General features: G+C 38.7%; 1 protein-coding gene across 2 annotated transcripts in view; it reads left to right on the plus strand.

Annotated features, from left to right (window-relative positions):
* Positions 1 to 25110, plus strand: part of VPS41 (VPS41 subunit of HOPS complex) — a 119801-nt gene that overhangs the window by 38138 nt on the left and 56553 nt on the right. Inside the window, exons 5-7 of one of the 2 annotated variants that reach the window (XM_072853580.1) lie at positions 10639 to 10713; positions 16431 to 16493; positions 17700 to 17765. In XM_072853580.1, coding sequence (XP_072709681.1) covers positions 10639 to 10713; positions 16431 to 16493; positions 17700 to 17765 — 204 coding nt within the window. Of the gene's footprint in view, positions 1 to 10638; positions 10714 to 16430; positions 16494 to 17587; positions 17609 to 17699; positions 17766 to 25110 lie in introns of those variants that run through there. The other variant, XM_072853581.1, reaches the window with a different exon arrangement.

Here is a 25110-nt window from a genome sequence, read left to right on the forward strand (position 1 = left end):
CTGTCATGCACCAGCCTCCGGGAGAATCAAATGATACAACGGACTGATAAAGACTACGCTGTGAGCAGTGGTGGGACATTCAAACATTGGGGTACACATTTAGCAAAATCCACCTGGTTAGTCAACACTATGGGATCTGCCAATCGAGCTGGCCCTGCCCAATCAAAACTTTTACGTACTGTAGAATGGGATAAAGTCCCTGTAATGCACATAAAAAATATGCTGGGGAAGACAGTCTGGGTTATTCTTGTCTTGGGCAAAGGCAAACCCATCTGTGGGATTGCTGTTGCTCCAAGGACCTGGGTGCACTTAGTGGATAATGTGGAAGGATGGGGAAGTCCTATGTGTACCTCAAGGGGATTTGATTTTGGGTGAGAATAGCCAATGATTTGAATTGTATGGTGTTAATTGCTATATAATACTGTATGTCATCACTACTATGGTCGCTATATGCCATATCAATGGTATTACAGTAAGAATAACCCATAATTCATTAATGAAGAATGAATTTTGATGAAACCAAGCAAAGTGCAGCAGTGATGGAACCAGAACTGGCTTCAGCATGCAACAGTCCAACACCACACACCACCTCTCCTGCCCTGAAGGACTGTTATGACAGATGGAGCCCAAAGTCATGGACTAAATGAACTCAACAGACTTTTTAGAGGGATAGCCCATAGACTTAGGGAATGATAACTGTGTGTATATATCAAAAGACAGGAAAGGTGGTGGTGCTTAATTGTGATGTATTGGAAAGTGTGGGACCTGGGCATGACGTAGATGGTATAGAATAAGGGGTGGATACTGTCCTGGTTTTGGCTGGGATAGAGTTAATTTTCTTCCTACTAGCTGGTATGGTGCTGTGTTTTGGATTTAGTATGAGAATAATGCTGGTAGCACACTGATGTTTAGTTATTGCTGAGCAGTGCTTACACTAAGTCAAGGACTTTTCAGCTTCTCGTACTGCCCTGCCAGTGAGGATGCTGGAAGTGCACAAGAAGCTGGGAGGGGACACAGCCAGGACAGCTGACCCAAACTGGCCAAAGGGATATTCCATGCCATACGATGTCACGCTGAACAAAAAAACTGGGGGGAGTTGGCCAGGGGGTCACGTCTGCTGCTCGGGATCTGGTTGGTCATCAGTCAGTGGGTGGTGAGCAGTGGCATTGTGCATCACTTGCTTTGTATATTCTTTTGTCATTATTACTATTTTCCTTTCCTTTTCTGTCCTATTAAATTGTCTTTATCTCAACCCACAAGTTTCCTTTCCGAAGGATGAGACTTACTTGTTTTAAAAGACATGACAGTGTGTATAGCAGTTGTTTATTACACTTCTGATGGAATGCTAAATGTGGCCAGTCTGGACTTGACCAGTCTTGGGTGTTAATACCCTCAGAGTGGCTGCTGACAAAAGTTGCTGCTTTCAAACTGGCCACCTCCACTGTGGTGCTGCTGAGGAAGCTAGTTCCACTCAGTGTCCTGTGACACAGAGAAATAAAAGTGTAAGAAATTTCAGAAATCAGTATTTTGGTGTTGGGAGGTTCACCACTGTAACCCTAAACTGGCTGCTAATTGAAGCCTGTAGTTGCTGCAGGTCTTGGCAGTTTTGAGGATAAGAGCTGTGAATTGTGAGCAGTGTAAAGATGGAGGAATGAATGAATCTGTTTGCTTTTTTGATCTACTTTAAATAAAGTTTATTATAAGCAATCAGGTCTACACGTCTCTGGCATTGAAATAAAGCCACTTTGTATGTAAATGCATTGAGGAAGTTGCACAGGATCAATTCATCTTCACATTTAGCTTTCCCTATTTTACTGTCACAGTGAGGATATGGCATACAATATGCCACTTACAGTAAGTTACAGTGCACTTCGTGATCCCTAGTTTCTACTTGTATGAGTACTCTCCTCCCTCTCCCCCCATCTTTTTGATTTGCAGATGTTTTTAGGATCCTGTCAGGAATCAGACACCCAACATTGATGATTGTTGAGTCTCTCTGATGGGTTTGTGAGACTTTCCCAGATGATATAATTGCAAATAAAGGAAGTTCCAGAGTTGGTGTCCAAAGAGAATACAGTGCTTTCATTAAGCAGGAAATGTATTTATTATTGCATATAGCTCCGACTTATGCCAATCTATACCAGTGTTGATAACTGAATGTTTACATGGAAAATGGCACTTTAGCTCTAGCTATTGGCTGAACTTCAGCATTGATCACCGAGTGTAATATTTAACTATGCCAGGAATATGACTAGTTATGTTGTTTTCAGCTAGGAAAGGGAATTCCTTCCCTTACAGTATTTCTGCTTCTGTCTGATTCCATCAGTGAGAGATCTTTTCACTGATTTCAGTAGCCATCGGGTTGGGATTGTCTGTAGTGGAATGGTTGGCAGGCTAAAATAACTGGAAAAATAGTAAGTGCAGTATTTCACTGCAGGAGCTGATAGAAGAAAACTATGTAGTTGTGGAGAAAATAATGGCTATGTAATGGAATGTATGGAGAAGCAGGGATGCCAGGCTCCACGTGGTCATGCCCTCTGCCCTGTGTTAGGTCAGGGAGGGGGATGAGCATTATGGCTGTTGTGAAAACCTTCCTGGAAGTGATGTTGGCACAACAATGGATGATGCCTGAGAAGAATAGTCAAGAGCCTCTTTGCTTCTTTAAAAGTTGTTTGGTCAAAGCACCAATAAAATAATCTCTAAAAAGAAAACCTGTCCTGACATGAACTTGCACTGTATGACCTGGTTGGCCTCTCTCATCAGTCACATGTCTGAAATGTGGCTTATCAAGAAATAGAGAAAAATCTCATACTTTCTACTTTGGGGGTTAGAATTCTACAAAATCCTGTTAAATACATTAATGACAGTGGTGGTGGTATTCTGTTAGAAACAAGCTGTGAAAGCACCTCAGTAAGTTTCATCCTCAGAGGTTTAGATACATTTTTTTGGATTGTTCTTCAAAGCCCAATTTATAATTCAGTAGCTTGTGTGGAAAGTTAACGCTCAATAATGAATTCTCCAAGTTCATTGTACTTGGGGAGCTGTTCTGAAAAGAAAGCGGTCAGAGAAGTCAGTGAGGTGAACCTCTAGATTGCCTGGTATAGTCTTCTCCCACGCTATGTTGGGTCTTCCAAGGAAGGTGCGTGTAGTCATTGCCTGCAGCCCTTCCTCAGTCCCCCACCTGTACTTCAGCCCTCCCCATGGGTGTGTGATGGGAATATTGCTTCATAGTCTCAGATGGCTTTAATACACAGATAGCAACAAAGAACTAGAAGCAGGCTTAGGGCATACCATCATTGAAGACCTACAGTTATACAGCGGATGGCAAAGAGGACCTCGGGAGAGGAGGAAACAGGACTAATTTGTTTACTTTGGCACAGAGCTCCTGGGAGGATATGTCCTTAGACACCACTGTTTTAATAGAAAAGAGATTCTACTTTGGATCCGTCAGGAATTAGCTAACGGTTAAACTCTGCTAGGAAGCAGTGTAGGCTTTCAATAGATTTGTTTTCAGTAATAGTTCCATCATTCCTAGACAAGCATTCTGATTGTCTAGCAACTACTACAGATTTAGGGAGATCCCTTGTTAATTTTTTTTCCTTGGATGTTTTTTTTTATTTTTTATTTTTTTCTTAGTCCCTGCAGTTGACAAACAAAGATTAAGGGATTCACTGATGTGGAAAATATTGAAATCACTGTAGGCTTTTTGGTCTTTCTCACTTTCTCAGACTATTTATGAGAGATTCCTTGTCCTCATATTCCCTTAGTTTTAGTCAAGCTTTTGAGATCTTTCTTTTTTGTAGGCAAGGTCTGCCTTCCCGCAGACAAAATAAAAGTTAATGTTGTTATTGTTCTGTGTCCCAGACCTTGTCACTCTCCCCAGCTTTCCCCCCCTCCCTTTTCTTCTAACCAATATAATCTCCCATTTTTCATTTGGAGAATGACAGATTCAAGAGTGTTGTAGGAAAAGCACTGGAGCAGGAATCCTCACTTACCAGAATTTGGTTGCTGGTATTGTTGGACAAAACCTCTTTGGTGTGGATATTAGTAAATTTTCATCAAATGAAAATGTAAGTGTTGTAAATTCAGAGTGTACTACTTCTATTGCAGGCAGTGGTGAACAGTTTATTCTGTAACTTTTAAAGCTGCCTTTTCAATTTAAACCTTTGTGTTACTACATTATGTTTCTCATTTGTGTATAAACACATAGGTATGTGTGTACTCTTACCTTTTTATAGTAAACCATGATACAGCATCAGAATTCGCTTTTCTGAGTTGCTTTTCCCTCTATTATATCAGTAAAACTCTACAAATATGCAAAATATGCATAAGTCAGTGCAGCACTGCAGCATCTGGGGCAAGAAAAGTGCACGGATTCAGTTTCTTCCTTTTAAAGGTAGTTCCTCAGTACAAGAGATCTCTGGGCATCATTGTTCTGAAGTCAAAACAGACGGGACAAATAACGTGTAACACTTGTGCTTAGCTGTTGCATACCTTCCTTTCTTTTATTTTCTTTTTTTTTTTTTAAATAGTTGAAGACTCTCTCACTATCTGGTTTATTTGCTGTCACTTGCCCAAATGAAAAGGCCCTGAAATGTAGAACTGCTTTTTTGACAAGTTAAGTAAGTTAGACTTTCTTCTAGGTGGGCTGAGTTTATCATTTTGGATGGGAAAGGCACCCTTGGAGAAAGAGAATATTTAGTACTTGCCTAGGTTTTTGGTTTTTTTTCCAATAGTCTTAAAGGCATTGTCTGTTTCTCATAATCCAGTGGTGTCGATGCGTATACATCTAATTTAAGGATGTAAAAGCTGAAGAGTTGGGGTTCTATTCAGAGCAAGTTCCTCATCCTACCTAGAGCAAGGCTTGTATTTTTAGAGGTTCTTAGCTTAGTCATGACAATAACTGAGGCAATTTCTGTTTACAAATCAGTATTTTGCACTTGGATACCTCCACCACCGTGGTGGAAATAATACAAGCCTAAAAGTGGTAGTCCTTATTTTAGTGGGCTAACATTTTAAGCAGGGTCATAAGATTTGTCCTTTTGCTGTACATTGGAGTTTTACGTGCTTGTTTATGTGAAAGTCATGCAGATGGGAACACATGAATAAATGAAAAATAGGCACTTGTAGGAGACTTTTTTTATTGTTTTTATTACAATTCAAACTCCGTATACATACAATTTGCCTTAGTATGGAGAGTAGCTACATAGTGGTTATGTAGATCCAAATTGATATTAATGTAGCAGGAAAGACCTATGGATGTTTTTCTTCTTTGGGTATGTATATATGAGTGTATGTATAGAAAGATAGATAAATAAAAATGTTTGGTTTAATTTAGGAAAAGTTTCTGAAAATTCTTATTAAAGAATGGATTAAAACGCTGCTTAAGTGGGTTATATTAGCGATGGGAACCTCTTGAAGTAAAATGAGCTTTGCTGTAAGTATGATCGAACACTGCTTTGCTTTTCACACTCTTAATGTGTGTGTTGCTTGCCTGCTAACCGTGGCTAAAAGGCATGAAGTCACAGGCAACTATTAAAACGTTTAGATTCCTAGCTTGTAAATATTGCATTTCTCACAGAACTGGAGTGAAATCCAGTCTTATGTTTCTTGTTCATCCACTTCATATCCATTGGGATGCAGCATTTGTGAAAGAATCAATTATCCATTTGTTAGTCAGAGAAGCTTTACAAATTATACATTAGCAGATTGATTTCTTAGGTTTACCATTGGGGGACTGATAGTATAAGGTGGGTTGATGATGAGTGTCAGGGGAGAAGGAGTTGCCACAAAGAACACAATTAAAAGAAGCTTTCTGAGTGGCTGTGAATTTACTCCTAGTTGAAGAGCTGACATAATCCATACTAAGTGCGTTTATTTCAAGCATTTTACGTTAGGTAGTTGATTATCATGAGGTACATTTGTTAGTAGATACTTGAATTCCCTTTCCCTTAAATTTAGGATTTTGCAAAAGCCTGCATTTAGATCTTTATGTGCAAGGTGCCTGCTAGTTTTTTCTCCCTCTTCCTAAACTTTTCTTTCTTCCATTAAGGTAACATTTTTTTGTTCTATAGTGTCAGCTTGACATTATTGATTTTGAACAGTCAAACTTACTTATGTTGTCCAGAATTCCAAACATGTCTCCATCAGAAAGAAAACTGCAGCTAATGGAAATTCAGCTGAAGGCGTTTCTTCCTTCTTTGCCGGAACTTCCACGCTTTATGAAATTCTGAAGCTGTTCCCAGGTTAATCATTTCACTGTATTTCCATTCCTAACTAACAGGATCCTCCTTATTGCCAGTTTTGAATTATGTTGCTTTAGAAATACTATGTGTGTTACTGTTCTTTATACAGTACTGAAAGTATCATTGTGAGCACAAAGAAGTTGTGTGTTTTTAGTTGTTTGGCTGAAAGCTAGGGCTCCTGATTAGGTTAAAAAAAAAAAATTACCTAGTGTAGTGATAATTAAATAATTATTAGTAATTTCCTCAACATTTTATATGCAGCTACCTGTGGTTTTATAGCATGGTGTTTAAGATTAGATCATCTCTTAATTGAGTAATATTTACATGGATGATATGTTCCTAATTTTTAGATTAACATTTTGATCTCAGATTGCTGTTGTAATTCTTAATTTATTTTTTTTTAAATATAATGCCTGTAAAGTCGGACAGGTTTTTTCCCCACCCATTTAAAATACTTTTAAAACAGTTAACTCGCCAAACCCCAGAGCATATCCTGGTTCTGACTGTATCGAATGACCAGTCCTCCAGATTGTGACGAGTTAGTGACTACCTGTGTCCTCTCTAACCTTGAGTGATTATTCATATTTTGTCGACCTGTAAAGGTGGATGTTGCAGGAAGGGCATTTATTCTCTGTACTGTAAAAACCAAAACCTATTTCCTTTTGCCAGGCAAATTAAACTCTTCAGTGGGTTAGCTGGAATAAGGTTTAAAAAAACCATAAGGGAAAGACAGTTGTAACTCCATGGCTGAGCTGATAACATTTAATAAAAAAAAAAAAAAAAAGGCAGGGTGAGGGAGGGTAACCTACAAAATTATCTGTGCTCCTCTTTTCTGAAATATCAAAATTACGCACGGGGTGTTGGCAGGGTATAAATACAACTAAAGTTGAAATAGTAAGTAATGTTGCTGACTGGTACAGCAGTACATTTATAAAAATAATTGATATGAAAAGAGGAATTGGAGCTGAGTCTAGAAGAAACACTTTGGTTTAGATAACAGATGTACCAATTTTATCTGTGGTCTTTTATTTCTGATTTCCTGGATAGTTTTAGATACAAATCTTAAACAGCTTTCCAGTGGAATGTAGTTCTGGAAATGGTAGGCTTGACTGTTACTCAGCTCTGAACAAGAAGATCCTGGCATTAGCTATTTTTGCTGGAACTTTATTTTAAAATGCCTTTAATATTCAGCCTTGACTGTTTTTAAGTTCATGGTCTATCATCACTTCCTGAGCTCCACAGAAAGTTCTGACTGGTAAAGTCAGTGAACAGGCTAGTAGCCAATAGTGCCAATTCAACTTCAGTGCTGAAAAAAAACCTCTGTGTTTGCTTTGCCTTGTGTACATCATGTAGAGTAGCATCTCCTGTTGGAACTTAGCTGGAGGTTTGTGTAAGTGAGCAGGTCTGCTTTTTAGTTGAATTTATTTGTCTTCCCTGATTGTCACCTGTGTATAGTGCAGACAACAGGAAAAAAAAGAATTGGAGAAAGGAAAAGTTAAAAGCAACTGATAGAGGTGTTGGGCATGCAGAAGGCTTTTAACAAGTTGCCAGTTATAGACAGTGTTATGAAATACCATATCATCAAATTTCTACTTAACAAGCAGTTCTGATGTATTGTGTGCAATTTTGAATGTGGGAAAAGTGCAAATACTGTGGAATCACCTTTTGCCCCACCGACAACATTCTGCGTGTATATAAGGAGAGGTTTTGCCTTGCTAGGCACTGTTTGGTTACCTGAGTGCAATCATACATTTAATCTCCAAAGTATGCCATGTGGCTTTCAAACCGCAGCATGACAGATAAATTCCATCATCCTGCTCCTCGTCTTCAACTTTCATGTGAAGATAACTTACACAGTCTACCTTGCCTACTTCCTGCACTTCATTTTTTCAGCATCAAACTTTATCAAAGCCATTCGGCAGCAAAATGGCAACAGTGTGGACTGTAGGATTGAGCTGTCGACTCTTCTGGTGTGTCCTGTTTTGTTTCTTTTTGTCTTGGGCTTTGTTGCAGTAGAGTGTCTCCAAGAAGGCCCATCACACAGGAGTGCTGCTAGGTCTACTGTTGCTGTCATGTCAGCCCTGATGGCAGATGTAGGTGCTGGAGAGATGAGAAGAACGTGGCCAATTGAACACTGTAACTTAGCATATGATCCTGTGTCAAGGTGGGGCTAATCAAGATGGACTTTTTGCCTTTCCAATTGCAGAATAATAAAAGATGAGAAGAACCTTTGTGAGAAAGTTGTGGCAGTGGCAACTTAGGTGCAGTCCTGAACAAAAAACCATGCCACTTCCATGATCAACTCAGTTGAACTTTCTGTGCTTGTCCTTTTAGAGGGCCAGAGGTGTTTCTCATTGTAGAGGGAATGGTGAAGACGTGCTGGCATTTTTTTTTTTTTCCCCCCTCGACAGAGACAAAATATTCTCTTGCACCTTGATGAACAAAACATAAGTTTAGAAAGGCATTTTCAAGGTAAGGTAGAAATAAAAGTGTGCGCTAGCAATTTTTATGAGGCTTCTAGAAAGTGAGACTAACAACTGACATTTCTTGCCTTACTCAGCATCCTCCAGCCTGGGAATTAGCCAACTGTGTGTGTAGCATCTGAGAATCGGAGCTTTCACAAGGATGTTGACCACACCAGCAGGCTGATGGGCTTGAGCTGTGCTCCTCAGCTGACACCCCCCAAATGTGTTGGGAGGAACGCAGCAGGGGAATGTGCACCAGCTGCCTGCACTGCCAGTGACGCGCTCGCTTCTGATTTTGAAACACAGCAGGTCAACGTAACCACTCTGTGGCAAATGAAAATACTTCTGGAGCATATAAGTCAAGGAAAGTTAGTTTGACTTCATCCTTGGCAGTTGCGCTTTTTGGCAAACAACGCACAGTGGAAAAAACACTTTGTGCTAGGCAGTAATTGCGATATTTCAATGTAGCGTTTTGAGGTTACACGAAGTGAGACCAAGGGTGGTGTCTCCTGCACGCAAGGAAGCGGGAAAGCAAAAGGGCTGGTAGCATCCTTTTCCCAACTCATCAGGCAACTGTTGCAGTGCAGGGCTCCGTTGTTCAACTTTGATTAGAAAGAAGCTTCTAGAAAATGAAATGTGATTTGGGCATATATTCTTTTCAAGGCGGAAGAGAGGAAACCTTCATTTCCCTGAGCTGGGATTTTTAGCGTGTGAAAGATTGTGGGGAAGAGCTTTCCAAAGGCTGTGAGAAGACCTCAGGTTATATCCTGTAGACAGTCCATCTGGACAGTGTGTTTTTATATAACTTTTTATGGTGTACTTTTTATGTAATTCCAACTGCCATAGCATATATAAGGACCTGTGATATTTTAGACACAGTTGTGTAACTTCTAATGTGACCCCATTACTCCAGCACTGTTGCAGTGACACTTTATTTTCACACAAACATAAGATGGACTACTCTTTTATCATGCTCAGAACCACAGAAGTGATCTGCTTTGTGGTTCAATCCGTTCAAAATTTTATGAGAGTAAGAAAAGTTGTTCTTAAATGTGTAAGAGAGACTTACTTGGGTGAAGATCCTTCAGTGATGCTTGAAATGATGAGATATTTGTTACAGAGGGTGAAATCGGGATCATGGTACATAAGAAGGTTCTTGGTACTTGAATATAATTGCATGGGGTTTTGTGTGCAAGAGGATATGCATCGCGTTAACCAAATGATGTTGTAAGTTAGTCCTCAGTACTTAATGTAAGGATACATGTTTAAGCTAAAGTAAACAGTAACAGATGTCTTATAACCCTGTAGATTGTAACCAAAAGTATATCTGGATAGGGAAGGAAAATTTATTAAATTGGGGCAGCCTTCAGGCTTTTGTCAGTATTTGTCTAAGAATGAGTACACCTATGTTGCACTTCAATACCTTCTAATACTCGCTTCTGAGAACACTATTAGAGGCAAAAATGAAAGCAAGAGAAGGGATTTGAAGAAAGAAATAATTACCAGTATAGCTGTCAGACCAAACCAGAAGAATTTTCAGTTGCCTTGATGCCTCTGTGGTCAGCATGTTTTATGCTGAGTTTTGATAGCAGGAGAGGTTCTTAGCGAACAGCTCTGGTGTGCAGACGCAGATGCTCAAGGTCTGGGAGCCTGGCACTTCATGAGAGCTCCAGAGCCCTGAGGCGTGTAACTGCAAAAAATGTCAAATTTCTGGGTTAGGCGAAAGGCTGGAAAGAAGGCTGTCTTTTGGCATTGTCATAGAAATACCTATTCTGTGGGGTTTTTTTTAATTCATGCAACTAAACATTACACAACTGTTAACATATAAATCTCACGAAGTGTAGGGGGCGTTAAAGCATGTGATTGGTGATGTAACTTTAAAGTCAACTTTAAAAGTCTTTTTTCTTTCTTTTCTTTTCTTTCTCTAGAGCCCAGTGAAGATAAATCAGATCAGCCTGGATGAAAGTGGAGAACACATGGGTGTTTGTTCAGAAGATGGCAAGGTACAACAAACCCATTTATATATTTAATGAGGTAGCAGGTAGTCCACAGTATTACACTTGAGATAATTGTGATACCTGTGGAGTTAATTCCTGCATTTAGCACCACCACTTTGACCATCCATTTTGAGACCTGAACTCACCTTTGAATACTTAAAATTAAAGTCAAATATATTTTGCACAAATGTGCCGTAGGAAAAGTAATTACAAGAATGTCAATAATGTAACTGGTATTAAGCTGATTAACAGCTGTGGCAGGAGGACATGTCACCTTAATCATTACTGCTGTGCCAGTTATACTTCAGTGACTACTCTGCTTTTCCTGCAAGACAGTAGTTTAATGCCTTTCTGCTATAAATCCACAAAATTGGATTTTGTGGGCATGATTTCTGTGGGCTGGGGGTTTTCATTTTCACACACGTTATGAATGTTTCTCTTGAATTATAGAATCTTTTGATAAGCAATCATAGTTTATCAGAAGAATAAAGTGTCTTACAACAGCCACATTAAATAAATGTAAAATCAATATATGTACAGTTTCCTAAAAAACTGGCACCTACTTCCTTGATTGAGGACATACATCATTTGTGCAGTGTATAACTAACAATTATCAGTGCTTCTCTGGAATGTTGAGCTGTGACATTTAGTGGTTTTGGTGATTGATTTTCCACTTATAAGAATGTCTTTTTTGTTTTTAAGTCGATGGCAGTCTTTTCTAGTGTTGGTTTGCAATGATAAAATTCTAATGCACAGGGTGTATTTAAGCTTCTTTTTTAATATAATGCTCATATACAAATGCAGTACATTAAAAATCATTTAAATAATTTCTCAATATCCATCTGACTTACTGAGGAGAACATTTCTTACAGAGTAGGCTTGGGGGGGAGGAACAATGTCGGTCATCCTAATGGATGCATCCTGTTCAGTAGAAGTTCTATAAATTAAAAATAAAATTGGATTTTGCAGTAGGCAAAATGGGGAAACAACCCCTTTAGACTGTATGCGCTTGGGTTTTTTCCTTCCAAATAGGTGTTTTTTTCCCCAACAGGCAGGCAGCCAGTTTATGTATCCAAGCCTTTTGCTTCTCAGAGATATCTTGATGTCAGTATCTTGACACAGTAATTGGGATACTAGTGCCTATCAAAGTGGGTTGTAGAATTTTACAGCCTGTGAGAAACACAGCAAGAGTGTCCTAATTGTCTAAGCAAGATAAGGGAAGGGTCAGTAATTGTGCAAGGTAATAAAAATGTTGAGCTAGCATTGTTGGTTTGGGTGTTTTGAATGGTGGGGGGAAGCAAGCACTTGCTGTAAGAGCTCCTCAGATGTGACTATGGATTAGTGGCTTGAAATATGTATGTTGCAGTGAGACTACAAGCCACACACATTTTTCATATATTAAAGTCATATTAAAAATGCGTATTTGATTTCAGAAACATTCAAAAATCCATAATCCCTACTCTGGTGTGGCTGTATTTGAAAAGACTCCAATACTTTAAATGGTGAATCTGTCTTCATTTAGTGAAAGAGCTATTGTGGATCAAGTAGGTGACACTACATGCTATACAAAGCAGTCTAAACTATGGTTTCCAAGCCAGGGTGGATTCTGGTAATGTTTTTGATGCAGGGCTGGAGTATCACAAGTACAATATTCATCATATTTGCATTCATAGAGTCCAGGGACATTGATACTTCACCATATTCGACACTGAAAAGCTCATCTGGAGATCTGAAAGATCTGGATGTTTTAGAAGTTAGACTTCCCACTTGACCCAGAAAGGTGTGTCTCTATGAAAGAATCCACCCCTAAAATGGGTGAAAACACATACTTGTATGTTGTGCTACTGTATAAGAAAATGGCAGAAATTCCTAGCCAGATAACTAACGTAGCACTTCAGGGTTCTGGATCGTAACAAAAGTGTAACTTTACACTCCTTATAGCTCTTTCCTTACTACAGTGGGAGTGTTCGTATCGTAGCAAGTTAAACACTTGTACAAGTGGTTGCACAGTTGCCATTAACTCAGATAAATAAGTAAAAATAGTGAAATCCTTTTTTTATTAAAAGAAAAAAAATAAAAAATGAAACAGCTTAGTTTTCTTCAATCACTTTTAAACAAAAAAGGGGTATAATAAAAAGACCTGTGAATTTTGAGCCAGCTGGGTTGATGCAAGTATTTTCTACCAATTAATGAAGATAGGTCCTCTAGACTACTGCAAAAGATTTTTGCAATAGGCAGGGAGTGCATTTTCCCATATCAAAGTGGATCCAATATGAGGGACATGGAAACCATTTGTCTTCTTGAAGGAAGGCTTTATGATGAGAACCCCCTCCTCATATCTGTTCTGCTGTCTGATGTATTTTATTTTACTACTTTTTTCTTTCTTTTCCCACTCTCAAACTATATTTGGACTAGCTACGTTGACTGGGAGGGGGGCATAGCAGCACAGTGCAATTCTCTAACCCTCTTCTTCTCAGGTGGCATCCAGACCTAATGTCAAAACCTGGCACCTGTATGTAATACATGGCCAACAAATGCTTTGGGAGCCACTTGCAGCATTTTGGTACTGCACGTTTGGTTCTTTGAAAATCTTCCTTGCCCATGGACTGGGGCATGGAAAGGAACAGAAATCGAAACCACCACCACTCTAGTCTGGCCACTGGCTGGGAAAAATGGCTGGGTGTTGAAATATTAGGGTATATGAGGATAATTTTGGTGCTGAAATAAATAGAAGGGGAAGCAGGCTTGCAGCTTCAGAATTGTGGAGTTTTTTTAGGTCAGTTTTTTGCCTACTTGTATGCTGTCTTGAAAAACCTGGTTCTGACTCCCAATTTTGCTAAAGCTCTCTTATGTCATTACACAACAGTGATATAATTTGCACCCTTATTGGCTTGTAACTTTTTTTATACAAAGAAGTATAAATCATACTGAAAACCCATGTGCTTACATGTTTTAGTGTCATGTTTAATGCTTGTGATAACATTTTTGTTAAGAATATCCATGAAGTGTTACATTGATCATTTTTCAAGAAACGTGGCTTGTAGATAAAATGTGTTTGTTTTCCTGCCTTTTGATCACTGAACGTTGGCTGCTTCTTCCACATGTGGAAGCAAAGAAACAGCTAAGTCTGTATGTACTGGAGTGGTGGCTTCTGGATATTTAAAATCAGACAGGACTGGCAAAATGTAGTGGACTCTCATCATGAAATACTTTTTCCAGCTACCCAAAAACATCATGAGCTGAGTAGAGATAGAAAGTAGAAATAGATAAATCCAATATAGGTTTGTAATATCAAAAGAATCACTTTCTCTCTGAAGAATAAAAGACATTAAGAAGTAATAAACTGTTATACGGTGTCCCTAGAGTAAACATGATAACATGTATTTTATGCTGAGTCGTTTTTTCCTCTTTAGTTAACTGGCTCCATTTTGTTTTCATACTCTTAAAGGAATATTATATTGCCGTGTTCAATGCAGTATTATGAAAATGTTGAAGGCACTGTTGCTAATGTTAATTTTGATTAATTAGTTTTCATTTTTGAGGATTCTGCTTCCATGGAATTTGCGGAGTTGTTTTAACCATTATCTGTTATTTTTCTTCCTCCTTTCTTCTCTCTGTCTTATTTTCTCTTTCCTTTGTTTCTTATTTTGTTTAGCCTGTTGCACTGGATATGCTGTGCCAACTGATGAAAACAAAAACCCAGAAAACAAAATCCTCTAGACATCAGCCCAAAGGTTTTCTAGGCTTACAGCCAGGCCCGACTCAAGTACAACCCTTTGGTTGGCTTACATAATCACAGCTTTGTGATACATCTCACTGTCTCCAAATATTGATTTTCCAATCCTTTGGAGCAGTAGCTCAGCCCTACACAGTGCATGCAGCAGTATTTTTAAAGCATGTTGTTAGAGGCAGTATATTCGCTAATGAGTAATGGACAGAGCTGATAATGCTGCTTAGGAGATGTATCCAGGAGACAAGCTTGAAAGGGAGATGAGGTGGTTTGAGATGTTTTTAACTTCACTGAGACTGCTGAACTTTGAGCCACTCTGAGGATGGCTTAGTTCCTCGCTGATGGCTTAGTTCTTCTTGTATTTTACCTGAAGTCTAATTTTTTTTCTCTGTCTCCTTGACTGTCTGCAGGAATTTTGGGGAATTTCTCCTTGTCCTCTGAACTGATCTTTTTAGAGCTATTAAGCCTCACTTTTTGTGGCCCATTACTGGTATTTACTGGCTTTGTTCTGCAGATCTTTGTCTAGTGGTTTTTTTATTTTTTGTTACTAGTATTTTTTTTGTTTTCCGTCCTGAAGGAATCACAATGGGGATGGAGAGAGACAAAGAAATAAGGTTAAAAGATCTCTTAGATCTTTGGGTCTAACTTGTTGAACATGCAGAGCAGAGTTACTGAAGGGATTACCTTTTCCAGAAAATAAGGATGTCTGAGAAAATAAGGATGTCTAAGGATGTCTAAACCTGTCTGAGAACCTTCTAAAGTAGATTTGCCATCAGATACAGTTTTCTACTGATCGCTCCACGGGATGCTCTTTTCTCTCCCTTCTCCCACCAGCAGTGTCCATCCCTGTTGGGTGATTTTGTTCCAACAGCTTCTGGCAGTGGGTGGAAACCTCTTAAAATCATAATGAAAAAGCAAACCAGTTATTATTCTTTGTGGAAATCATAATTAGTAAATCAATTATTAATTCCTGGCCATAAGTCTTCAGCCCTGTTTTACTCCTAAGTTCTGGAGGAACTGAGTTGTCAACTGCCTCATCTGAGAATTGGGGAAGGGAATGTTACATGTTGGATGAAGAGACATGAGCGCAAAAGAGGGTTGTACTAATGAAAAGCTTGAGAAACCCTATTCTGTAGTCATAGCATCTAAATCTAATAATATTTCTTAGCACTTGATACCTCTGTACCTGTTCTATAAGTAAAGGGAAGAAAACATTTAAAAAACTGTTAATTCTCTTTGACAATAGAGACATACTTTTTGTTTGTTTTTGGTTTTGCATTTTTTTAATGTTGAGCCTTCTTCAGGTGGATTAATTCTGATAGCTATTCTGATGGCCTATGGTTACAGCTTCAGTGCTGATTGTTAAATGTACTGAGACATCAACATAGATGAGAAGGGAGGAATCTTCAGAGAAAGACATTTCCAGTGGTCATGGAATAAACCAAAATAGCACTGAATGCACCTGGGAGGAGGGGAGGATGCCAAGAAACATATGGGACTTGGTTTTCAGGCTGGTTTTGCTTTATTGTCACAAATTTCTTTTTTCTTATGTAAACCCTGTATTGCTTGGAGGGGAAAAAAATCCTACAGTTCTTTCTCAGAAAGGAAGAGTTTTTAATTTATCTTCCCCTGAATGTTATTATGTTGCTCTTACCTTACTTAGATCAGTATCTGTTAAACAGATTTGATCAGCCTAAAGCAAAAGGAACTTGTAGGTTTTGCTGTGTTTGTAACAAGAAAAAAAAAAAGAAAATAAAAAAATTCAAATAAGTACTTTTGCACTGCTGCAAATATTTAGAGATACACCATAATAGAAGCCCAAGATGTCTCAATTAACTCTGAATTGTTAAATATGACTTTTTTTTTCTTTAGGAAAAAAGATGTAACTGTTAGCATTCAAATTAATCTTCTAGTTGTTAGTGATTTACATTCACCTTTAATTGTCAAGTGGTTATTAGGTAAATATTTTTGGTTTCTTTACATACTTCTTTAGGTGCAGGTGTTTGGATTGTATTCAGCGGAAGAGTTTCATGAAACATTTGACTGTCCTATTAAAGTAAGTGCTTGTTTTAATCTTTAGTAATTGTGTTGTTGTCTTTAATAACAGAAAGGTCACATTGAATCTAAATGAGAGAGAGGAATACCGCTTCCTTGTAATGTTATTCAAGTCACTAGAAAATAGTTCTCTATTTCAATATAAAAGCTTTTGATCTCGTTAGGCAGGAAGAAAGCCGATCTTGGGTTTGTAAGAAGTATTATTGAGTTTTTCAAATACAAAAGGCAAAGTGAAAGAGAAATTGTCCTGTTTCAGCTGTTACCTGTCTCAACATATTTCTTTCTTTGTAGATCTGTGATACAAATTCTGAGGGTTCTGCTAACTGTGAGGTCAATATTTTGCAACCAATTCATATCCGTTAACCCTGCCTCGGGATAAGGCAGTGGGTGGCGATGCTGATGTACCCTGTCTGAAGGGAAAACTTCAGTTATACTCTGCTTGAGAGACGTGTGGCTGCCGGGCTGTTGAAAAAGCACCTCTAGTAGGCATATGGGTAGATCTAGGTTTTTTTAACAAGAAACGTTTCTTGCAGGAGGAAAGTTGGTGTGGGCAGATGATCGCATTTTGCTGCTTGGGGTCTTCCATGTTGCAGCTGCTCTTGGGCAGGGGGAAAGGAATGAGGTTGTTAAGTTTTCACACACATCATATGCAACTCACTTGAATCCTAGGGCTTTACCGCTCTTACAGTTGGATTTCCCACACTTGACATGTAACACGTAAGGCAAAGAGGCTGTTTAAGGTGCATTGAGGTTGTCCTGTGACAGGGCTGAGGTGTGTGTGCCCTCTAGGCAGGGCCCAAACAAGACTTAATCAGGGTAACCCTTGCTCACAGCAGTCCTGTGCTGCACAGTCCTGATTCTGCTGCCTGCTGTGCAAAAAAGGTAGTTGCTCTTTGTTGTTGTAGTCAAAGTTGTTGTAGTCAATCAAAAGTAGTTGACAAGTAACATCGCCATCAGTGTCAGGCGTGTGACTTGTCACATGCCATATAATATGGATAATTTTCTTCTTTTTTAGGAAAAACAAACGGAGATGTCTGAAACAATTAGGCTCTACTTCAGAGAAAGAACTCAGCTGTAATACTTGATACTTGACAAAGGGTTATGTAGTTTAAAAAGGTAATGTGGTGTTCACTGTAAACTCCTATTTAAGCCACAATCCTCTTTTTTTTTTTTTTTCCCCTTCTTCTCCCTCCCACCTCCTCTTCAGATTGTTGCTGTTCATCCTCATTTTGTAAGATCCCACTTCAAGCAATTTGTCACAGGAGGGAAAAAGGTAAGCAGTCATAGTGTAATGAACTTAGGCTATCTTTAAACAGCTTTTAGGAATAGCTCAGAAGGCTGTGTACATGATTTTTAACACTTAGAGCAAAGAATTCTTCTTTTTCCTTCTCTTTATCCATTGTATTCCAAAACATTCTTACTTAATTAAGACTAATTCGGGGGGGGAGGGGGGGGAGTGCACTTTTAATGTTAAAAACATGTTGCAACAAGTTGAGCTTCAGAGTAGAAATACTTCTGTCTACATAGTCTGAAAAAAATGTCATTTGCATTTCCCAGGCCAGATTTTCTCCACTCATTTTAATTTGTTGAAGTGGGAGCAGAAGTTAAACCTTAATACTGATCTTTTACAATGCATGTTGGTCTTGGTGTTTGGGATTTTTCTTTTGCTTTAACTGTGGATGATTGTTTTTGTTTTTTTTTAAGTAAACAAACCCAAGTATCTTCATCAGTTCTTGTTCATGGTGTGGGTTTGTTTGTTTGTTTGTAAAGCAATTCAGGCGAGCTCTTGGTAGAGTAGCGCTCCTGCTTTTTTAAGTACTTGTATCTGTGTAGTTAAAGTCTTCTATTTGGGACAGTTGTTATTTTAAATGTGCATTAGGTATCTTACTGGTGTAGGGTGCAATTCTGACTTCAGATTACAGCTGTTTCTAGGTCCTACAGGTATCTTGTATCACATTGCACATTTTCAGTCAAAATATGAAAAGTTTGATTTGGAACAGTTTCTTGAATTCATGGAATTTTTCTGTTGCCTTCTCTTATGAATTGAGGATGAACAGTCCGCACTTATAGATGCATCAAACCGAATGCCATGGCTCTCCCTTACCAGCATGTAAGAAATATAGACTTCTAGTGCTGAATACAACTTAATTTTCATAAACAGTTCAATATGTTTCAAAGCATAGCTGTGTTTTATTTTGCTTTTTAAGTGGTGTGTATGCTTGACAGCTTTTGCTGGCTGGTCGGAGTTGGTGTTGTCCTTAAAATAATGCACAGTCAGTGTATGTCTTTGTCAGCCACCAGTTTGTGAAGCTTTTTAGTGCTGATAAAAGGGATATGGAAAGAGAGAAGCAGGGAATTAGTAGAACAGGGCTCCGTCAGCTGGTAAAAGAGCTTGCATTCACCTGATGCCGAACAGAAAAAAACATCAGGGAGTTAACACATTCTCTTTGGTTATCTTTGATTACTTGACAGGTTGTTTTATATTCTGTCCTCTGGGGAATGGTATACTCGTTCTTAATGCATTCATTTTTTGCTGAGGAACTTTCCTCTTCAGGAAAACTTTAATTGACATCTTAACATAAGGTATTTAGCATTGAAATAAATGTCCCTTGACACCTGTAATTTGATTTTATTGATACATAAAACCAACAAATAAAACCTCTTAGCCTTGTGGTAGAAACCCTTCCCCTTTTCTCCTTTCCTCCAAAAGGAGCATATGTGCTTGTATAAAGGCAACAACAAAATGCTCTGTGAAAATTCAGAAAGTTAAATTCCACCTACTTATTTATCGAAGATTTTTTTTTTCTTTTTCTGAAAGGAAAAAGGCCTTGAGAAACATCCCTGCTTTTTATTTACACCTCTCATTAAGTGTAAAGCCAAAGACCTGTATGGGGGCAGCAGGCAACGGGGAGTTCATCCGCAAGAGGGAGGAGAAGCAGGCTGAAGCCTACCACCTCAGGCTCCAGACCTCGCATCACTCTCCCTGTGTCTGGAGGTTGTGTAGCTGGGTGAGCTCCTTCAGGGAGGAGGACGGGACCTCCTGTGTCTCCTGAGGTCTCTGCGCTTTTAGCCTTTGCCAGGGACACAGGGACTTCATAGCTGATAGCTGGCAGTGGTGGGAGGCATGCTGCCTGTCTTCCCCACCCACACCAAGGCAGGGTTAGCAGTAAGGCTAGAGGTAAGGCTATCCTCATTTTGGAACAAGCTTAAGAGAAAAGCTTGCTTAAAGTCCTCATGCTGTGCTCCTTGCCTGAGCTGCATTCAAAACCATAGTGTGAAGTGTGTGAACTCTTCGCCCAAAGGGTTGTGGCGTCTGTCTTTGTTTTTTGTTGTTCTGGGAGATGGTGACTGTAATGTATATTAGCATTTTAAATGTTATTTTTTTAAAAAAATTGTTTGCTAGGATAATTAGAGCAGATAAAAGGATCCAGAAAGAAATTTGGTCACTTCCTCAAACCCCTCTAGTTGCATTATGAACATTGTTGTCTCAGAATATGAGGAGGATGTTCTTGATTTCCTACTTGAATTTCATGCTGATTTTGGTCTACAGCGAAACAAAATAAAGAAGCCAAACCACACATGCACACAGGAAGCAAGAACTTACCCCCCGACCTTAACACTCTGTTTCGTCTCATCTCAAAAAACCACTTTAACATCTGCTTAAATTTATTAATTTTGTAGCCAAGCATCTGCCTCAGTATCCTTAATGACTGGGGTGGGGGGACTATAACTGTAAATTACCACCTCCTTAATTTTTTGAGAAATACACAGTTCTTCATAAGAATACAAAAATGTATAAAAAATAGACTTTTCAGTTCAAAGACCCACAGCAGAGCATTCTGCAAATGTTCAAGGTGAGCATCAATCTCTTAAAAAAAAAAAAAAAAAAAGTAGAGAGTGAGGGGAAAAAAGCTAAGTGATGTGCTTCAGGGATGCGTGGTGCAGGTCTTCGGTTCCCAACACAGGTGGATGTTTGGGTGAATTGTTGTGTGATGCTGAGATTTGCCACGTCTTAGAAGCTAAGCCGGACCTAAAGCTGACTTAAGAGCAGTGCTCCCTGGGGTAACTGTTTAAATCATTGCAGATTGTTGGAAGCTTAACTCTACCGTGCATATGTTTATATAGTTGCTTAACTAGGCATATACTATAGTCCTTTTAAAAGCGGTTTTTCTCTAAATAGTGTTATGAACTAATTAACCAATTTAAATTATTTGCTTACTAAAGCACTAGTTTTTAAAAGTAAAGAACTTTCCTTAAGCTTGGGATAATACTGCCTTCTATTTTGGGCTGGAAAAGCTTTTTTTCACCCCCTTTTGTTCAATGAATGAATGTTATCTATGCCTAGAAACAAGGCAGGTACTGTGGAAATCATGTTGACATGATTGCAGTGAGAAGCAATAGGTACCATACTAAATAGAGGTGCTTCCCTGCTCCCCTCCCCCTTATCTCTGCAATTAACTACAGCACCATTGTGATGACTTGGCAGATGATGGTAACCCTGAAATAATAATACCGTATATTGTAAATAACAGGGCATTCCTGCCCAGAGCAGACGGTAGAGCTTCAAAGCAAGGGAAAAGACAAATACTGTGCTATTGAAGGCCATAACCTTCTACCTTTTAAAAAAAGAGTCTAATCTTAAAAAATAACAGGGTAAAAGCCAACTAAGTGAGGGTGGTAAAGCTGAAAACAAGGTGTTCTTTGTTTAACTGTTAGAGTGCTGATCTGTCCCAACACATCAACTAAATGAACGTTACTGCAAAGTTCGAGTATCCATTATATCCAGAGGGTTAAAGAGGCAGAACTAACAAAGAGAGAATACTGAAGGATATTTCAGTTCCAAAGTCAAGGTATCAGCTACTGCATCTTACATAAAGATAACTTTGGATAGCAGGACAACTTGAGGTTTCTTTCTTGGCAGAGGCATTGATGAGACTTCCTATTTCATATTTTGATTAACATCAGTAATCAGACACAAAGGTTTTTGTAGTAAAATTCCTAGCAGAGTGAATCCTCTGGAGTGATTGAGTCACTCTGCTGTAAGTGTAGTAATTAAGGTTTTTGGGGGGGTTCTCTACCCAGCATGGTAGTGGGAACCCAGCACAATTAAGCAAATGAATTCTGAAGCCAGTATGGAGTAGGATGTTCAGTATCTTAAAGGATTGGGCTCCTCATTTGCCTAGGACATGCATTTTGTATAATAAGTGTTGATTTGAGTATCTGATCTAAAACATTTTAAGGGCTAGGGAACCAAGATAAAACTGAAAATTTACCCTGTGACTGTCAGCAGTCACATCTTTATGTCTGTCTGTGTCTATATCTAGCTAATATATTTAATTATATACATATGGTGGAAATAGATATAAAAACATATTTTAAATGGGATCTGTATTTCTTTTGCTGGAGAAGATACACTATAAAAACTGGTTTTCAAATGCAGATGTGTCTGAACATGTTCGTCCCATTTGTCCTCCCAGAATTAGCATCTGAGCATATCGATGCCCATACTTAAACATTAGACTCTCTTTTCATTGTCTGTTATAAAAGCAGAGAGAACTTAGTGTTACCTGGGGCAAATTTCTCATTATAAAAAAATAAATAAATCTAAAATACTATTCCAGTGTTAGAATCCTGGGCTGGACCCATGGTGTCTCCTGCCTGAGACGTGAAGCTGAATTCCTTTCCACTCCAGGTGGAGCAATGTCATATACAGAGAAAGAATAGCGATTGCAAACAATGCACAAACGAGAAGAGAAATAGCATTTTTGGGGATCTGCAACTGCTGTTACGGGTAGTGGAATTTGTATGTTAAAGTCAAGTCTGCCAGTGAATGTCTCAGATTTTTTTTTTTTAATTGTCTGCTTTTCAGTGTCAGCAGATGCACTTTGCTTTTTGAGTAAGTAGATGACCTTTACCTCTGAACCCTATGATATGTACTTCATAATAACTGGTTGGACTACTTTGACAAATTATTAAATTGTCAGGATGCTGTTTGCAGCATAGTCCATTTTTAGAAAGCAGATAGTCAGCTGTTTGGCATTATGGTGGGTAGAAGAGTACCAGACAAGAAAGGCAGATTGCTTTGTAAGCTATAAAATGTCAGTCAGTAAATACTCAAAGGTCTGGTTTAAGTGAAGAAAGAGTAAATACTATGGCAATTTCTGTCCATGCATTGGATAATTTACCATAAGTAGAAAACAAACGGTAGGAGCAAGCAAGCCACAATAACACAGGTCTGCGATTTGCTTGCTGCAATGTATAATGCCCGGATGTATCCCATATTATTAAGTAGATGAGACTTTGATATGTGGTGATGTGCTGTTTGCTTAATAAGGAGATTATTTGGCTTACATTTCTTTATTATTATTTGTATGCGCATTTTTTCTTTACCACGAAAACCAAAACATTCTCCTTGTGCTGTAACAAGCAAATTTGGTTTGTGTAAAGAGAGAATGGATTGTAGTCCTGTGTGCGTGTAATCTATAGTTGTGTGTTTTGCAAACGTGTGTAGAAAACTTTTTTCATTGCCTGAGGTGGCAAGCAAAGAGGATCTAAATATATGAAATGTGTGAGAGCTTGTGTCTCTGCCTGCAAGGCTGCAGGACTTGCTTTCCAAGGTGTTAATTCTGTAGCTCTTTGTGAATAGGTGACAGCTGGAATCTAGCAGTTGAGTTATTAAAAGTACAGCCTAATAAAAGTCCTATGGCATTTGTTTGTATTAAACATCTCAAAAATTCTAGCTTCTCTCCATGAACTACAGCAGCAGCTCCTGTTTTGTATCTCACCGTTGCCATCACTTACCTCTCAATGCTGTTGTTGCCTGCCACTGCCTCCTTGCTTGATTTCCCTTGACTGCACCTCCTGCCCTCCCCTCCATCCACACCCCAGCTCCTTCAGTTGAAAACTTGAGGCGTACATTATTCTCTGCCTCGTTTGAGCTCATCCAGTCCATCGCTGTTCCAAACAGAAGTGATAATTTTTTATTGTTGCTATATATTTTCCTAGGGATGCACGATTAAACAGTAAGTCTTCATGTGGCATGCTGTTCTGTGTTACTCTCAGATATCTGTTAATCTTGGCTGTGCCTGTAAATGTTGTTTTTATGCTGAAAACAATAAATATCTATAGTGATCACTTGTAACCATGGCAGTAGCATTTTAGGTTTTTGTGATCTTGCCTGGCTGAAGGGAGTTGGTGAGACAGGTGCCAAAAACCAGAACAAATGCCACAGGTAGGCACATCTTCACACCCAGGCAAACGAAGAACAGGGCAAGGAAAATACAGGGAGTTTTTTCCCAATTTTTGTTTTGTGAAATAAAAACTAATTCAACAGTGCTGCACTGCAATAGGGAAGGGAAGGGTGGCTGTTCAGTTACAAATTGAAGTCTCAGCCTTTTTCTTCTGTAAAACTCCTCCAGATCTTTACAGAGAAGGCAGTATGTTGAAACAAAGCAATGATGCTGTGCATAGTGCATCAGTAAAAGTGTGTTTCCTTTGTAACTCTTCACTGTGTGAAAACAGACATCTTTTATGTTGGTGTTTTGAAGGTGGTATTTGGTAGTGGGATGAAATTGAATTGAATTACTTCACTGTATTGATACTAGCAAAGCTGCAATCATTGGCCTCTCTGTTCAGAGGATTGAGAATTCCTGTACGTAGTTTAAAGACTGGGATTACATGTAGTTAGTGTTAATGCTAATTGCATGATAGGCTCCATTAAATCCAAGCACTAGTCTATTCTCTTTAGCAGATGCACTCTAAAATAGAGTTTTGAGCTCTTTTTGGAAGAGGTTAATCTCCTGGTAGTGAAAGATACAGAGAGATGTATTCACTAATCCAAGAGAATTATATCGACTTCTTTTTAAAACCAAAAAGTGTCCTGCACCGTCCTCTTGTCTCATGCATTTCAGTGGGTATTTTTTTCTTAATGATCCAGTGGACAAGCATAAGCAGTTAAGAAGACTCACAAAATAATAAGTAGTGAACTGTCAGAAGATTGCAATGTACTATGAAGGAGTGTGGGTGGGGACCCTTGAAGTCAAAGTTTATTTTATTTTATTTTAGCTATATTATCATGTCACGGTACATGCAAGAGTTGCTGGAAATGCGTTCTAAGCACTACTACATTGTAACTAAGGACTAGAAAGATTTACCAGAGCAAATAAAAAAGGGGAAAATATAAACTGTATTGCAGAGAATGCAAGAAAGTGATTTTTGTGGCTGCTGTTGAAATATAAGTACTGTGAATGCTGACTGCCAAAATATGGGATTTATGGGAAATAAAGCCCTAAAATATTTTTCCCCTACCAAAAAGAGAAGGAGGTGATAGGAGGAACCCCTCCAGAAACGGTGGATTTTTGTATGTGTCTAGTTTCTCTTGAAGTTTTAAATGGCTTTCTGGCACGATAAACATTTCAATATGAAGACAGAAAGGAAAACTAAGAAATAAATTAGTCTGCTTATTTTGGGAGTGATGGATTCAGTGGATAGCAGTTCCAAAATGCATAGGAAAGTTCTGGGTTCAGTATCTCAGTTTCCAGGTGTCATTGCTGTAAGAAATAATAAATAAATCACATCATATATCAATAAAATGCAGATAAATTAGTAAAGCATGTTTT

The sequence above is a fragment of the Ciconia boyciana genome, chromosome 2 (assembly GCF_034638445.1).
Source record: "Ciconia boyciana chromosome 2, ASM3463844v1, whole genome shotgun sequence".
In the NCBI taxonomy this organism is placed as follows: domain Eukaryota; kingdom Metazoa; phylum Chordata; class Aves; order Ciconiiformes; family Ciconiidae; genus Ciconia; species Ciconia boyciana.